At 42.6% G+C, this 16572-nt stretch overlaps 2 protein-coding genes across 6 annotated transcripts in view; both read right to left on the bottom strand.

The window, feature by feature from the left end:
* The window catches only part of lama5 (laminin, alpha 5), a 76463-nt gene extending 73664 nt beyond the window's left edge, over positions 1-2799 (bottom strand). For all 5 annotated transcript variants that reach the window (XM_076276653.1, XM_076276652.1, XM_076276650.1 and 2 more), the window contains exons 1-2: positions 2248-2799; positions 548-700 (exon numbers count right to left, since the gene is read on the bottom strand). In XM_076276653.1, the coding sequence (XP_076132768.1) occupies positions 548-700; positions 2248-2541 (447 nt within the window). In that variant the 5' untranslated portion in view covers positions 2542-2799. The remainder of the gene's footprint in view (positions 1-547; positions 701-2247) is intronic.
* Positions 2800-10632: 7833 nt separating this feature from the next.
* On the bottom strand, positions 10633-16160 carry fance (FA complementation group E). Its single transcript, XM_076276808.1, has 10 exons — positions 15769-16160; positions 15061-15637; positions 14784-14828; positions 14632-14688; positions 14146-14289; positions 13635-13758; positions 13174-13249; positions 12572-12638; positions 11310-11435; positions 10633-11177 (listed from the first exon to the last, which is right to left on the bottom strand). Exons 1-10 carry the CDS (start codon positions 15975-15977, stop codon positions 11076-11078), a joined length of 1527 nt encoding a protein of 508 aa, XP_076132923.1. The 5' UTR covers positions 15978-16160; the 3' UTR covers positions 10633-11075.
* Positions 16161-16572: the final 412 nt, after the last annotated feature.

The following is a 16572-nucleotide window of genomic DNA, read 5'->3' on the forward strand; positions in this document are numbered from 1 at the left end:
AAAACAAGCAGATATGATGACGAAAATGTCCTCTTTCACCTTATATTAGGCCATGGCTCATTCATAAATGGTCACAATGTGAGACATGCTTGAAGCTTGTCAATATACAGAGTGACTGGCTACCATTCAAGGATTCAAGGATCTTTATTGTCATTCCAACATTTACACGTAGAAGCAAAATGTAGTACTCAGTATTCAAAACCTATACGTAGAAGGTAGGAATCTATGTAGAAGTGTGCACAAGAAATTAATAAATGGCAAACCAGCCGTGTGTAACTGTGTAGATACCTGAAACAAATCTGCCAAAGAAAAGGAACATTGTCTTAGGCATCAGATAAGAGAGTCTGCTGCATTATTGCATGTTTGCATGATGACAAAAAGGCATGTGAATGTGTGTAGGATGGGGAGCACATGAACGGAAAGATTATAAGGAGGGCATAAAACTAAAAGAATGAAAGAGACCCACCTGTTTAAAAAAGAGAGAGAAACTATACATGAAAGGATATGGTAAGGGAAAATGAGAAGAGGGAGTGGAACACAAGCATACCTGTCCCAGGTCCAGGGTGACATTGACCTCGTTGTACTCCACACTGCGGGATAGTGGGGGGCTCTGCCACCAGCGCTCGGTGCCATCGATGGCGTTGGTGATGGGGTGAGCTTGGTTACTGTCATCCACGGTGCAGATGTCACAATACTGGCCCTGGGACACACACAGCATATGGTTGACAAAATGTATAAAGAATCTTTCTGCATGCTGGGTATACTTGCATATATGTACACCCAAACCTGCTATCCATGTTAAGTCAAAGTGGTACACTGTGCACTATAATTCTCATAAAAAAGGTTAAGTAAAAAGTGTGTTGTTGACACTGGGTGTTCTCATCTTTATTCTTAGTTAACAGCTCCAATTCATCAAAGCGCAGTGTTACCACTCTGAAAGAGCTGAATGAGAAACCTAATCCCTTCTCATGTCATAGAGTTCAAGGGTGACTGACTGTCTCTCTCTCTCTCTCTCTCTCTCTCTCTTTCAATCTGTGACTAGTATTAGTATACTGCTGGCTTCAAATAGACAGCAAAACTCCTTCTAAAGACTGTGTTGGCGCAGTCAAGTTTTTTAAATTATTATTATTTATTTAAAAAACACTTTAAAACACTAAAAAACACATTTTACTGCATGTCTGTGATAAATTGATAAAAAATATGAGTGTCATGAGTGCTGTAATTCAGAGTCTTATGCAAGTTTTTCATGGATTTGACTGTGGTTCAGTTAATTCGAAGTGACAGATTAGGTCATACTTGTAACTATCTGCTGCGTATTAACTCTATATTTCAAAGTAATTTAAAATCTCTTGTAAAAACTACTTTGGGTGACATTTGATTCCTTAATTGATACATAATTCTCCTCTATTCAGTGATGAAGTTGAAGGATTGTAGTCTATGCTCACTATTTCTTTTTTTTGAAACCCAAGGCACACTGAAATGAGCGGGTTAGTGAGGTATCGTGAGAACACAGCCGCAGGGGTGCATTGTAGAAGAGAGCAGGTCGCTACTTATTAGCATAATCTTTTGATGTTTCGGCCCATGACTCCAGCAGATGACCGCGGTCTCGGACACTCCCTCCACGCTCACTCAAGGCCCTACTTACTTAAACGAATACCAGGAATTCCACCGGGAAAATCCTTGCAGAAATTCTGCAGGGGGTTGCATTTTACAGTTTACAATGTTTGCACATTTCACCAACTTGCCAACATGCACTGACTGTGCCCCGTGGGAACCATCTGGACGGGTTTTCATCATGCGCCTTAGTAAAAACCCGTTGCCAGGGTAGTCTACACTTGCGCGGATTCGAGACGGAACAGGTGACCCGAATGTGCCCAATAACAATTATGCTGCGCACTGGGCTGCGGACATTGTATGCTATCACAAGAGATTTCCAAACGTTGAACAAACATAATATAGTACCTCAAAAAAGGTTATTTTGGGCCCACGACTGACACGTTCATAGAGTAAATATTCCGCTTGTCCCTTGTCCATTTAAAAAAGCTGCACGTTCCTTCTTGTGTTTCCCAGATTTCCATAACTAGACATTGTAAAGCGACAAGGGTGCTCAGGCTAAAGCTAAACAGTTCAAAATTAACATAATCATAATCAGAAGTCCTAATAAGTTTGTCTTGCCATAATTTGCCTGTTCACTTATTACGAACCTAGCCTATAACAGTGGAATGACATGAAAGAGTGTGTCTTTACCTGTATAGTTTGACTAGGGTCGCCAGAAACTGGTCCACCGACTAGTTTGCAGTATAGGTCCTGAATCGGTCTTCCATTCTCGTCCACGCCGCAGGTCGCCGTAGCCGTGATTTTTGTCCCCTCTGCTAAATTAAAGTAAGGTGGGTGCAAACTAAATCCATTTGCTCCGTTGATAGGAAAGTCCTGAGCCGACGAACCACATATATATGATACTATTAGCGTTAATACTACTACTGAATGTCCAGTTTTTCTTAAAGTCGGGAGTGCGGTCACCCCTGACAGTGTCCTCGCCATCTTCACCTGCGCGTTAGGTCTATTTTCTTATGTTAACTATTCACACCGAATAAGAATGTGCCGATTTGAAGCATCCGTGAGATACGCACTCCTGCACTAAGTGCCATGCGAAATAATCCCTACAGTAGAGCCAAAAGAGACCCGTTTGGTCTGAGTTTTTGTAATGTTTTCCCTGAATTTCTCCACCCTGTGCACACAGGAGTGGGCAGCGTTGCAGGCAGCGCTGTAGGCTCTTCGCGCTTCAGTGAGCAACTAATCTGCGCTCGAGCTCCCTCTCGCACTGTGCTGTGTAGTTCAGCACAAACGCGGCACAGCCTGTTGCGCGGAGAGGCCTACGTTACTGAGAGATATGGAGTTCCAACCCCTCCCCTTTCCTCACCTATCCTATTTTGCTGAAAGCCCAGAGGCAAAGCATAGCAAGCAATTAGACTCTCTTTGGATGTAATATCAAGATATTATTATGTTATACATGTGCCAAGATAATTAAATATATATATATATATATAACCTGAAATGACATTTTGTATTGAGAAAATTGCTTAAATTTACATTTTCACAATGTGTTTACTTGAGATACTGCCAACAAGTTCAGGCATTGCCTAAGCTTCACAAGCCAAAGCAATTGTCAACCATTGCAGGAAAATCTTGGTGGGTGTTAGAAACCAAGAAAAACTTGGTCGCCGCACACTCTATCTCTTAATTCTTTTATTTAATTCCAACGTTTCGGCCTGTCAGCCTTTGTCAAGTTGTCAAGGGTGTTAGAAACCACCTTCCTTCCCTTTTGTCCTAAAATACTGGGGTAGAGTCTGTATCACTGTCTGAGGAAAAGGAATTGATATCACATTTGGTGAATATCCAAAAACAACCCAAAACTGTCCCTACACTGAGAGTCTTTTGTACTGCCTATATCTCTATCAGCTTGCGTCTGGTCTGGAAGACTGGGAATCTTTTAATGTGCCTACCCTGTCTAACATAAGTGGAGAAATCACATATTTTTGCTCCTGCCAGACACAACCTCACAATTACAATAATAGAGACTCTAATGTGGTTTCTTCAAACTGAAAAATGTAACTAATTAATTATGACCACAAGACAGGCAGAGAGTAGACAACAAATGCACAATAGTAACTGTGTGTGTGTGTGAGTGTTTTACTCACAGGAAAAGCACACAAGCTGGCATTTAACCTGATCAAAACACCACCGCCTTGTCCCAAGGGACCCTCCCCTCCCATTTCCCATGGGCTGCAGATGAACCTATTTGAAACCTGAACTATGGGGCAGCCGTGGCCTACTGGTTAGCACTTCGGACTTGTAACTGGAGGGTTGCCGGTTCAAAGTGCTTCGAAGTGCCCTTGAGCAAGGCACCTAACCCCTCACTGCTCCCCGGTGTTGTTGCAGGCAGCTCACTGCGCCGGAATTAGTGTGTGCTTCACTTCACTGTGTGTTCACTGTGTGCTGAGTGTGTTTCACTAATTCACGGATTGGGATAAATGCAGTGACCAAATTTCCCTCACGGGATCAAAAGAGTATATATATTTATACTTATCTAGAAGGACCGATCTAGTCCCAGTACTGAATTGTTCTGCCATCATATTTGTTGTTGTTATTTGTTACTGTCCATTATGACCATACCAGCGATTTTAATAGTTTATTACAATGACTTAGTAAGGTTTGGTCGGGGCAAAGAAGGACATACATGTCTATCAGCAGAAACATACAAGAGTGGAGAAACTGGAGTACAAATCTATAAAATATGGGCTGCTATTCCACCAAAGCAAAACCAAGAACAACTAACAAAACAAAAAAGTCCAATAGAGCACTGTATGTTGATGGCTCTGACCATGCAATTACTGTAACAGCTTTTGTAGTTTGGTAAAGGACCATAATCCCATGCTGGTCTCTATCCTGTTGGCAGGGGGACAGTCTTGTGTAGCGAGCCTCTCTGTGTAGACACAAGCTTTCATTTTCCAGTCTGCAGCACCTGAGGCTTAATTACATGGCACTGCTCCAGAGCACAAAGTGAGTGTGTGTGAGTGTGAGTAAGAAAGAGAACTGGAGAGAAAGAGAGGGAGGGAGGGAAGGAGAGAGAGAGAAAGAGCAAGGGAGGGGAAAATCGTACAGGTGTATTCTCGTCATTGCCACTGCACACCTGGGCAACTGTACTGGTGTCCAGTAGACTCCATTGCTTACTTGGTCATGTTCTTTCAAAAAAATCACAAATCAATCCTAGACCAACATAGTTTAGGAGCAATGAGATAACCTGAGAAATAAGATTCATTAAATGACTGTTTATAAACTAACACACATAATATATTACAAATTGATTTAATGTCATAAGTTGATGTATGATTGACGGGTCTATTACTTCTTTACCACTCACTGGTAAAGTGGCATAGAATCACGCACCCCATTCAGAGAAAAGGAAACATCTGTCATGTTCCCCGCTGATGTTGTGTGATGTAAAACTTGTTCTACAGCCAAGGTGGTGCCAAATGCAGAGGCACCACTAGGCACTTACCGTGGGTCTGACAACAGAACAACACTACAGACACACAAACATGGAGACAACCATCTGTATGAGACCACTAAATACACACTTGCGCCCGCACATACACACTGAGACAACCATCTGTATGAGACCACTAAATACACACTTGCGCCCGTCCGCACGCACGCACACACACACACCACACACACACACAGAGGGTGAGCGTTTACTCTTCTGCCGTCTGCCATACATGTGTCAACCTCTGACCTTTGCTCCCAGCGGAGTATCACAGCAAACCGACATGGGGTGAGCGAGCTGTGTGATTTAGGAAGTCTCGAAGCCGCTAACGCAACAAAGGTCTCATTTACTGATAAACAAGAAAAAATTCCTCCACGGGCAACCCTTGGAGGGGAGGAGGAGACCTTTTTGAAAAGAGGTGCCGTGGTAGGTCTCGCTCCAAGGAAGACGAGGGCGGTGCAGTGTGCGCCCGGCCTGCCACAATCTACTTCAAAGGTCAAAGGAGTAAACTCTGAGAAGGGCCATGTGAATGAGGGAGAGCTTCTTAATACTGCCCATGTCACTCAATTAATCTACTTCACTGAGTTTCAGGCCAAAGTCACTTCCTGGTCGCTGAGGAGCTCCTTTGGAAATCAAGAATGAACCACCAGTTGTCGTGGTAACACCCCATCAATTGCTCTCTGCTCCAGTCTTTTGGTAGATGTATGACTAAACCCTATTGTTCAGTGCTATGTATGGGTGTAACACACACACACACACACACACACACACACACACACACACACACACACACACACACACACACACACACACACACACACACACACACACACACACGCACACACACACAAACACACAACACTCTGGTTCACAGTCATTGCTGTGTATAAGGTGGAAATATTTCAGACACCAATAAAACTCCAGTCTACAACTGGCATATAAATGAACTGAATATAAATATAGTTGCCATGAGTGCTATGCAATACACACAGCCACACAGAGACAACTGGATTTTGTCATAAACACATTGCATGCCTAAAGGAAGCTCTGATGAAGGACAGCGCATTATGAAACCAGAAGATAAAACACAATCCAGTCCTGTTTTTACATATACAAACCAGCCTTTGTAGACAAACCAGGACTTGAGAGAGATGACTCGATAACAAACACTATAAAGACGTCCCTGTTATGTCTCAGTCACATATTTCAGCACGTGACCTCACACACACACACATGCCTTAGAGCATGAGCAGACAGGCAGCATGTATTGTCATACGGACTCCAGAGTGGCAATTGAGACAGGAGGTTAAATTACCCATGCAGCTGTAGGTGTTCATATCCTACCAGAGTGTGAGAGAGAGAGAGAGCTCATTTATTTAATGAAAAACGTGTATATTTCTCTGTGTAACAGTCAAACCAGGTTAAAGCTAAAAAACAAGGTCGTCAAACAGCCACAGAGTGACAGGAGAAGAGAGATAAGCAGCTGAGTATTAAAGGGTGAAAATATGAAGCGTCTGGCAGAGGCTCTCTGTCTCACTGCAGGCAGGCAGGGATGACCCTCACCGCACAGCAACATCTGCTGCATCTGTCACTCAGCTGATTGTACTCACATTAGGAAGGTGATGTCACCTCCACGTGTACGTCAACACTTCTCACTTAGAGAACATGCACAAGGCTGCCAGGATTAGATGGAAACTGGAAACTGAAGTACAGGAGATGTCTTCAAAATGGCAGTACTCAGTTCAATTTAATTTGACTGTCTTGATGTCAATTGAACGTTTCTTTATACAACTATTTTATGGTTGATACTAATGTGGACACAATTAGCTTGAACAGGAATGGAACAGGAACAGAAGACCAAATGCCAGTAGGATGAGGGCCTAACTTGTGGATGACAACCAAAGATTTTAAACACAAAAGGTACACAAATATGTCCGTCTTTCCAGACTGCCAATGGAACCTCATAACCCACATTTATCTTAACAGATTACAATCACACACAAAAAGTTCACACAGAATGCACAACTAAGACAGACTGGCCTCAATCCCCTGAAATACAATCTCTGTTTGGTGCAGTTCTCTCACATGCTCCAAATCAGATACAACCTACATAATTCCACTGCATTGTGGGACCTCTCCTTGAAGTGGCATTGTATGTGTGTCTGTGTGAGAGAGAGAGAGAATGGAGGAGGGCAGACTGCGGAGAGGAAACCACTTCACACCCTTTGATGTCTGTCTGACGAGGACGGCAGGTACCTACACGCTGTGCGGTTCCGCCACCCATCACCTTACTCTACCTCTATTGCCCCCCCCCCCCCCCCACTACTCTTTGTTGGCGGCGACTCTCTCCTTTGTGGCGCTCACCTGCTTTGAAGCCCAGTGCTCCTGAAAGAGCTCAAAAGGCACAGGGGCTGATAGGAGGGGATGTCCGCAACATGGCTCACAAAAGAGGGGAGGACACACTGAGTGAGCGTATGCGGTGGAGCAGCAAGCCAAAGATACTGAGGGAGGAAAACTACTTTTTGGGGGCTTACGAACAGAGCAGATATCTAACAAAGAGCATGTCACACTCACTGATCACTCTGAAAACGAAACTACGCTAAACAACAGATTATTTTAGTCACTTATTCCATGTAAGAGATGAAGGTAACTAACCCGCTGGGCTTGCAGTTGAATCAACAGTTATAAAATCGCATTAAAAAACTGCTCTCCTATTTTCTCCATCTCCATTCCACCTTAAGCTGGAAAAATACCAAAAAGAGGTGGAAAAAAGTTTGCTTTTGAATGAGTAGGACTTCTCCTGGTGGTGGCCCTCTTGAGTCTGTGAGAGAGGGCGAAGAGGCTCTTTTGTTTGGGGCACAAAGTGTTCCACTGTGCACAAAAAACCACCCCTTTGGCTTCTTTCTGCTCGAGTTCAAGCACTAGTCTCCCCGTGGTGAATGAAAGTACGGGGGCCAGAGGCTTGGGATGGGGGCACGTTTCCCCTCTAGTCACCTCCATCACTGCTGGGCGTCTCTCTCTTACTGTGATCAGCAGGTACCATGGAATGTGTGCGTAATACTAAAAGTATTTGTGATACGAGGTTTGTTGCGTAAATTAAACTTGCATGAATGGGAGATGATTCTGTGTTCAGGAAATCTAAAAGCCACAATGAAATAAATAGCATGATAAATTAAATTGCATGATTAAATAAACAACATGTTAAAAATAAATGACACACAATCAAATGAGCCAAGCATGGTGTCTGCTGAATGAATAAAAAATTTAAATGGATCAGTATTTCACTTTGCTATTCACTTAGTAATTCACAACTCTATGGACAAAGCTCAAAAAGTTTCAATTGACCAGTGGCTCAGAATTTTCCAAAAGACAGCTTCTCGCTCAGTGAGCATCACCTGGGCCTGGCGCCTGTGAGGTCCGGCAGTCTAGCAGGGCAGCACAGCACAGCACACATGCACAGGCAGAGAGGGTCGTAAAGCAACCGCTGCTTGAGAGGCCGGGTGGGATCCCGGAGTCATTCCCAATGTCAACACAGGATTAGCAGCTGTCAAAAGGAGGGCAGGGAAGACCGAGGGGGCACAGCAGGGGGTCAAATCACATCTGATAGGACAGGGTGATCATCCACAGAACAGGCCGCCAGTACCACTGGTGTCAAGACAAGTGGGAGGAAACTTATCTCGGGCAGGGTTTTCCATATTACTACACACGGACATGAACACACCATGAGAGTGTCTGTGATGTCCTTGAGTTCAGAGCCAGTTATCTGGGGGTAGTCGGGATATGGCCAAAAGACATGTCACGAGCATTCTATCTATCTAGGTTCCCACGCTTATAACAGGCTCAACGTGGTAGTTGAAGGAAAGAGTCCCTTACGATACAAGGTGGAGAGACACAATTTTTCAGCCACACCTGAAATGAGGCCTTGCTGAACACCAGGCAGCCCTGGTGGTCACATCTGTTTGTGTGGCCTGTGAACCTGTTAAGAGAGCTCGCAGGAGGTTGTTTGGACAGGGCTCAGGGGGTGACACCAGAGCTCTAATCTTAGCCTCCAAAGGACTGCTTGCCTTTAATGAGAGAGTAGCCCACATGCTATTTATCCTTATAAGGAGAGAAGGGGAGAGAAATGCTCAAGACAATTGAGACTAACCATAATTAAGAGGCAAGAGCCTTTAAAGGCAATTAGGCAATTTTCACATGCAACCCAGCAGTATCTTTCTTGCCAGATAGAGTGGGAGAGGCAAATTCTTCATGGTTACACACTGCAGACCCCACCAATTAACACCAAGTTCCTTTCCAAAGTTAATCCCTTTGTGGTAATACACCACAAAATCTGCTTGGTTAGGCACTTTTCATTCACCCCATCATCAAATTAATGAATAACTAGTCTAGCCTATTCATTACATGGGAAACAGTGGAAGAACAGGGAGTCATAATACAAGTCTTTCATATTACTTTTTTTAAACTTCATCTTCATTGTGCTGACACTAGAAATAATGTTATTTAGGCTTGATTAAGCATGGTGAATTTTGGATCACTACTGACACTTGTTGGTTAAGGGAATGAAGACATCAAAACTGATGCAAATTTCCCAAAAGATTGATGGACACTCAAAACTGACAGGGCTCTTGCCCATTTCTCCAATAAAAATTCCAGACCTTTTCCAAATCTATTTCTTTAAGAGCTTTGCACTTTTGTAAGACTAGTGAGTGTTTATGTTGAATTTTAACCTTTGATTATTTTATGTATTAGGCTACTACAACCCTACGACCAAAACCTGACTGAAAATTGCTCCCAAAATGTTCTAAGTGTGAAAAACAAAATAAAGTCTCTCCCCATGTAGGCCTACGGGTAAACAATGACATTATATGCATGGCCGATGAGTTCTCTTCTCTTTCATTCATTTTTTATCATGCCGGTTTGAAGATAGTTAGGCATCATACAGAATAGGATTATTCTTCAAAATGTTTGATGAAAAAAAAAACTTTACCCTTCAATTAATAATCAATCAGTCGATCAAACACCACAAATCTAATCATGCCGCATAAAGAGTTTTGGACACTCAACCAAACGTTAAATTGTTTATTGTCATTTAAAAAGTCTCCATGTCATTATCCCTTTATCTTGAAGGCACAGACATACCTGTGGTTGCCCCTGTATTTCTCCTCATCCCACTGGGCTGGAGCTTAAACAGAGGAGGATCCTTAATCATCCTAGCCGTGGACAAAGGGAGGTTTATTAGTGTGGATGCAATGTGTTGTTAATACTGTCACTCTTCCAGTTGAACTGTGCCGTCATCATTGCCACTAGGTTAACCTGGGACCCAGTAAGTGTACTTATCCCACTTTGACCCATTGGTCTATATAAAGCTACCCTTCTGGACATTGACAGTGAGCGACTCAATTTGTAGACTGAACTTAACCAGGGGTACCAATAAATGTAGAGGGCACTGTACTGAGCAAGTTATGCATATTTGCAAAATGCCCTGTATTGTTGTGGATATGACTTGATTAATGGACAAATATGCAAAATAAATAAAAGGCAAATCACAAATGACACAAACCACAAATGGACAGGATCAACAAATGTGCAAAAAATTCGCTTTGTATTTTTGTGAATATGAATTTACACAGCACAGATAAATAAATACAGGCATGTGGATAGTGAACTATTTGTGGATCACCAAAAATATTTGTGAATTGTCCTCCGTGTATTGTTAAATAATAAATCCCCATAAAAATGTCCATAAAGGAGTTGATATGCTGAGAGGGAGGACTATGAGGGTGGGAGGGAGTTAAGATGGCAATGAGAGAAAAAATTTTTGGAGTTGTGCACAGAGATCGAGACAGTGTAAAAGTTATACACTCCAGGCCTTTGTGTAGGCCTGCAGCAGATAACGTAATAAAAACCCATTTAAAACACAATAATTTTACTATAAACACATTATATTTCTCCTTAGTGTTCATTTCAAGAAACAACTACAGTGTCCATCAGTTGTTGATGCTGTGGAGTTTCTACTTGAGGTCCCTCATTAGTGGGAAATCCGTTTGAGTGCTGCCTGAAGGGATTTCTTCAGAAATGTTCCATTAGCATCTAGGCAGCAGGATAGAGTGTGTCTGCATCCACCTTTAACCTGATACGACAGAAGAAACACATAGCAGGGAGTTACTTGTACAGCCTGATTTGGGGTCACAGTCATTTTCCTGCTATGATGTGTGAAGAGCGCCATCTTGTGGAGAAGTTGTGTAGTGCTGTAGTAGCTTACATGGCTCTGGTATTTGGTCAGCACTGTGAGCAGCATCTTGGCAAACTTCATGGACTTGACAAAACTGGGCGACTGACTGCTGAGCTGGTTCGTGAACCGTGTGAAACATTCCTCTGTCAATTCCAACTGTGGAGAATATGGAAAATTACAGCTTGCACCTACAGTACACCACACATTTGATGACAATCTATTATGGTTACAGCAAATCAATTTAAATGGGCTCTAATTCAAATGGTAGGCAAAGTGCAAAGTCTGTCAATAAGGAAAGTTCTTGCACATGAACTATAGCGAACATGTGGTATTGTGCAGCTGTTAGACTTTGCACTTTGTCCATGCTTCAAATTAGGGCCCAAAAGCGCGTTACACATAGGCCACGCACTCACACACACTTTGATGCGGGTTTACGCTAACTTCGTGAGGGCTTAGGGCTGTCCCACTGCGAAATTGTGAAGTGCTTGAGGGCTCGCTCACACCCTTTCTGTTCCCTCTCCGCCATTCGGCATCTATAAACGAATTACCAACAATTCATAGCGTTGTGAAGTGAAACACAGGGTTATCCAAAGGGAGTAAACTGGCATAAATAAAACGGAAACGTTTTTGTGTTGTCAATTTAATGACAGGTCACAGGTGCTGCCCCTTTCCAACAAACTACAAGTCTATAGAGAATTCATAAGCACAGAAATTCCCAAAATTTACAAGTGGGGCAGAATAAAATATGAAATAACATTTACGGATGAATACCAAAATAAGACTTCTGAATAAATTGTTGTTGAAGGTTCCCCCACATATCTCATACAGTTCACATTTCTGTCATTACACTAGTTACCACCTAACAGAGGCCAAAAAGAATCATGTTTCTTACGTGTTGAAATGATACCGATTTTTGCGTGGTCAATTTAATGACAGGTCACAGGTGCTGCCCCTTTCCTGTTATTAGCGTTCTGAACCCTTACACCCTCGCAAACCTGATTACTTACGACGGATGTCAGTTAAGTGTGTGAGGGTTCTGGGCTTAAAGCTTAGGGATGACATTTGGGATTCAGCCATAGGATATGACAACGGCACCGCTGCACTCTGAAATCCATTATTTTCAATGGGCAGCTTGACGCTCAGCTAGCCCTTGCGCACACATTATTGAACTATAACAATGTGTACTTGTGGTGGAACCCAGCACATACCGCTTCCTATTTGAATGAGTTTCATATGATCTGAGCAGGCTCCTTAAAAAAATCTATCATTCTGTATCATTTCACATGTCTTACCCTTGTCTCCAGAAGACAGTGGATGACAGAGAGTATACTCTCATTCCAGGATCCAGAGAGAGTCATTCTGCAAAGATTAGAAAATGACAATTTACAGGAAATAAAAAAAAGTGTACTACTAAAACTGGATGACAAAACTTCAGTTGAGTCAAAAATATGTGAGCTATTGTGTGTAGGGATGCATCGATGGTGAAATTCTGTTCAACATACTTTTTAAATAATTATTTTAATTTTTAATGAGGGTCACCAACAAACTACAAGTCTATAGAGAATTCATAAGCACAGAAATTCCCAAAATTTACAAGTGGGGCAGAATAAAATATGAAATGACATTTACGGATGAATACCAAAATAAGACTTCTGAATAAATTGTTGTTGAAGGTTCCCCCACATATCTCATACAGTTCACATTTCTGTCATTACACTAGTTACCACCTAACAGAGGCCAAAAAGCATCATGTTTCTTACTTGTTTGTACAGAAATGATACCGATTTTAGGCCGATATAACTGCATCCCTAATTGTGATAAATTGATCTTTTTCTCCAGGAGTAACACTTTCTTCTACAATAAATTTAGACTTTTTAGAGACAAATGATCTTACCCAAAGACCAGCAGTCTATACTGGGGCTCCAGGGAATCCTCTATAAGTCTGCAGATTAGTTCAACTTGAACAGTTCCTGAAAGCATACACAACCACCAAATAAACTCTAATCAAGTTAGCGAACACGCAGGCCATATGAAGAAAATAAGTATGGTAAATGACATAGTTCTACAAATGCATTCTGCAGAGATTAAGCTAAGGAGTATTAAGAAATGTATAGATATTCATTTAACACAAACAGTGTTTTGTTAGTTGATTTCCTCAAGGGGAAATTCAGTTCCACAACACTGTACGGTATATTCACTTTCACAGATGAACGTCCCATGGCAAAAATAACACTTAGCAAACAGTGCACACCAGCAAACAGAGACAACAGAAATGCCTAACAAGACAAGGACATCACACAAACACAGATTGACAGCAACTAAGCACGAGAGCCAACTGCACCCTGGCCAACTGACCTGTCTGGTCTCCCTCCAGAACAGGTTTGATGACCTCCTGGCACATGGGCCTTGGGTAGCGGGCGCACAATGATGACACGGCCGACGACAACAACCGGGAGGCTGGCTCTGACAGACAGACAATCTGTGGGAAGGAGCACATACTTATGATTGAATATTGTAGTTTTTTTTATGCTCATTGATTACAGAGGAACAAATAGCTATGTCACAAAGTTCCTAATATTCATTGATATTATTTGATATTTATTGTGAGATAAGTTTAAGTGTTGTAAGAAGTTTAAGTTGTGTGGATGCTATCTATTTAACTATGGACGATTCACTGTAGATGTTTCCGACGATTCTCTAAGAACAGATGATTCTCAGAAATAGCTCCCAACCATACATACATCCTACTATCATATAAGTCTCTTTCTCTCTCTCTCTCTCTCTCTCTCTCTCTCACTCACACTCACTCTCACCCACTCTCGCTCACTCACTCTCACTCACACACTCTCTCTCTCTCTCTAGGGACCTTGTTGAGCAGCAGGTTCCTGATGAGGGCGGCGGCCACGCTGTGGCTGAGGTCTGGAGACAGGGCCAGCAGGCAGGAGCAGAACTGGGCTAAGGGCTGCTCTGGCACCTCGGCCAGCTGCAGCAGCCCCCATAGCATGTCCACCTGCACATAGAGGAGATGGAGTAGGATGCAGAGGTGCAGGGCTTAAAGTAAGAGACATTACCATGCCTGATTCAGAACTTCAGAAGTTACCAGACATTTTGAAACCTGTATATGCATTGTTCATTTTCAAATCTTAAACAGCCTGGCCCTTGCCTGAAATCAGGCACAGTGCCAGAGAACTTTAAGCCCTGGAGGCTTTAACTTTAAGCCCTGGAAGCCATAACCTGCGTTGCTCGACAGCAGCACAGTCCTGCACCCAACTCAAAAACTTGGACATGGGAGGCTAGCAAAGAAAATCAATCAAAGACTGCTAACACACAAACACAACATAGGCATACTGACTTGACCAGGGTCACATTCATTCAGCACTCCAAGGGTGGCCACAGTGCTTTGATCCCACTAAACAGGACAACCAAAAAAAAAAAAGTTTTGTTATCAGTATGAGGAATCAGTGAGATGACGAACTTTTGTGGTTCCAGGTGAAAGTATCTCACCTCCATTTCAGTCTCTAGAAGTTCCTTAATTACTGAAACTGCAGCCTGTAAAGCAAGATGTTGAGCATCAGTAGTCAAAACAAGTCACTGCTCAACATTATTTAAAGCAAAATGCTGTATTGTTGTGAGTTCTTATGACCACAATTACTCTTCTATCTTTAACTTGTTCTATGTGCCAATGGTCCTGTTTCACTTTAGCATTCACTGTTACTATAACAAATCAACATGTTAGCTGAATGATGCCATGTTTTAAGCATACTTCTCCAAAAGCTGTCACCTTTGTGTGGTCTGGTAAAATAACAGAGCTGGAGTCAGGTGGAGGCAACAGTGATGCTACTGCATCAACAGGAGTTTGGTCCTGAGGAGACTCATCTGCTGGTGACACCTCTGTCTCTCCAGCAGCCTCCTCTAGTAGGCCTACACCACCACCAGAGTTGGGCAGTTCCATCTTCATCCTCTTCCTCTGTTGTCCCTCGTGGCTAGAGTCCACATCCAATTCCCCACTTTTCCTTTTCTGTAGCTGACTTGAGGGGACCGTGTCCGTTTGGCAAATCTCTGTTTTGGCGAAGTAAGAGGACCATCCGCCACTTCGACCGGTGCCCTTGAATTGCTCACAAAGTTCTCTCACACTCGTTTTGCACTGTGGAGTCAGAATCTCCCTGCTACCTCCCTCTCGTATGTCTCGGTGCAGCTGGCCAACCAGGGCAGCAGTCCATGGATCTGCATTTCCCTCTTGGCTCAAACAGTCTATCAAACTTAGGATGCAGTGTTTTGGTAGGATGGTATGTACGAGGTGTAGAAAGCACAAGAGGCTCCATTTGAATGACACAGGAAACAAGCACACCAAAGGTTTTCTTGAAGAAGAAAAATAAAACGTGTTAGCTAAACTGACACCAGAAGGAACGTTAAAGTTAAAGAGAGGTCAAATTAAGTGAGTGATAAAATGTTGTGTCTAGTGGTACAACTTAAACAATTTTGTACTTACGATGTCAGTGCTTGGCTCTCCCTATCTAAACAGGGTTCTCCATGGCACAGCCTTTCCAGTAGATTACACAGCGGAAAATCAGTATCCGAAATGCGTTGACGATTGAACACTTTCAACGCTTTAGAAACTCCAGCTGAACCCAAGAGGAGAGCTCCCAGCAACAAGCGCGAGCGAGTATCGAAACGTTGCAATAACTCTTTTGCTTCCATTAGCCTATCTTTGTTTTAACTTAGCCATTTCGAGTGAGAGTTGACACCCTTTCCATGCAGCTAAAGGAACAGTTGTCTGTTGTTACAGCTCTTGCCAGACTCATTTTTCCCGTAAACGAAAACGGTACACAGTAAGAAAGGAAGTAACATTATCTTACAACTACAAAAAGTGACTTAATTTTTTTTGCCGCCACCCCTGATAAGAAAAAGAAACGCATCAACATCGCCATCTATCGTTATGGAGAGTATTTTCAGGTGCAAATCTCAAAAAATGAAAGCATCTTTACTCCAATACATTTCACACCAACACAGTTGTTTGTATTTATTAACATTGATTTAAAAGTGTTTAAGCATTGTTTATTCTGCGGCAGATGACGGAAATGCAACGAGATAACCGACCATACTGCACTTGGCTTTGAACTGTTAATGACATTGCTTACTGAATGAATACTAAAAATTCCTAGTTAAACAAAGAAAGAAAGAAAGAAATAATCATTTTAGTTTCCCTTTGCACACCTGACAAGTGGGGGAGTCCCTCCCAACCACGCAAGGGTGTCCCTTTTTGGCAGTGTATCTAATTCTAACATGATCTGGC

This window comes from Alosa pseudoharengus, unplaced genomic scaffold (genome assembly GCF_046254945.1).
Source record: "Alosa pseudoharengus isolate Yale_2024_CS ecotype anadromous, Long Island Sound unplaced genomic scaffold, YU_APseudo_1.1 YU_APseudo_1.1_scf_9, whole genome shotgun sequence".
Classification (NCBI taxonomy): domain Eukaryota; kingdom Metazoa; phylum Chordata; class Actinopteri; order Clupeiformes; family Clupeidae; genus Alosa; species Alosa pseudoharengus.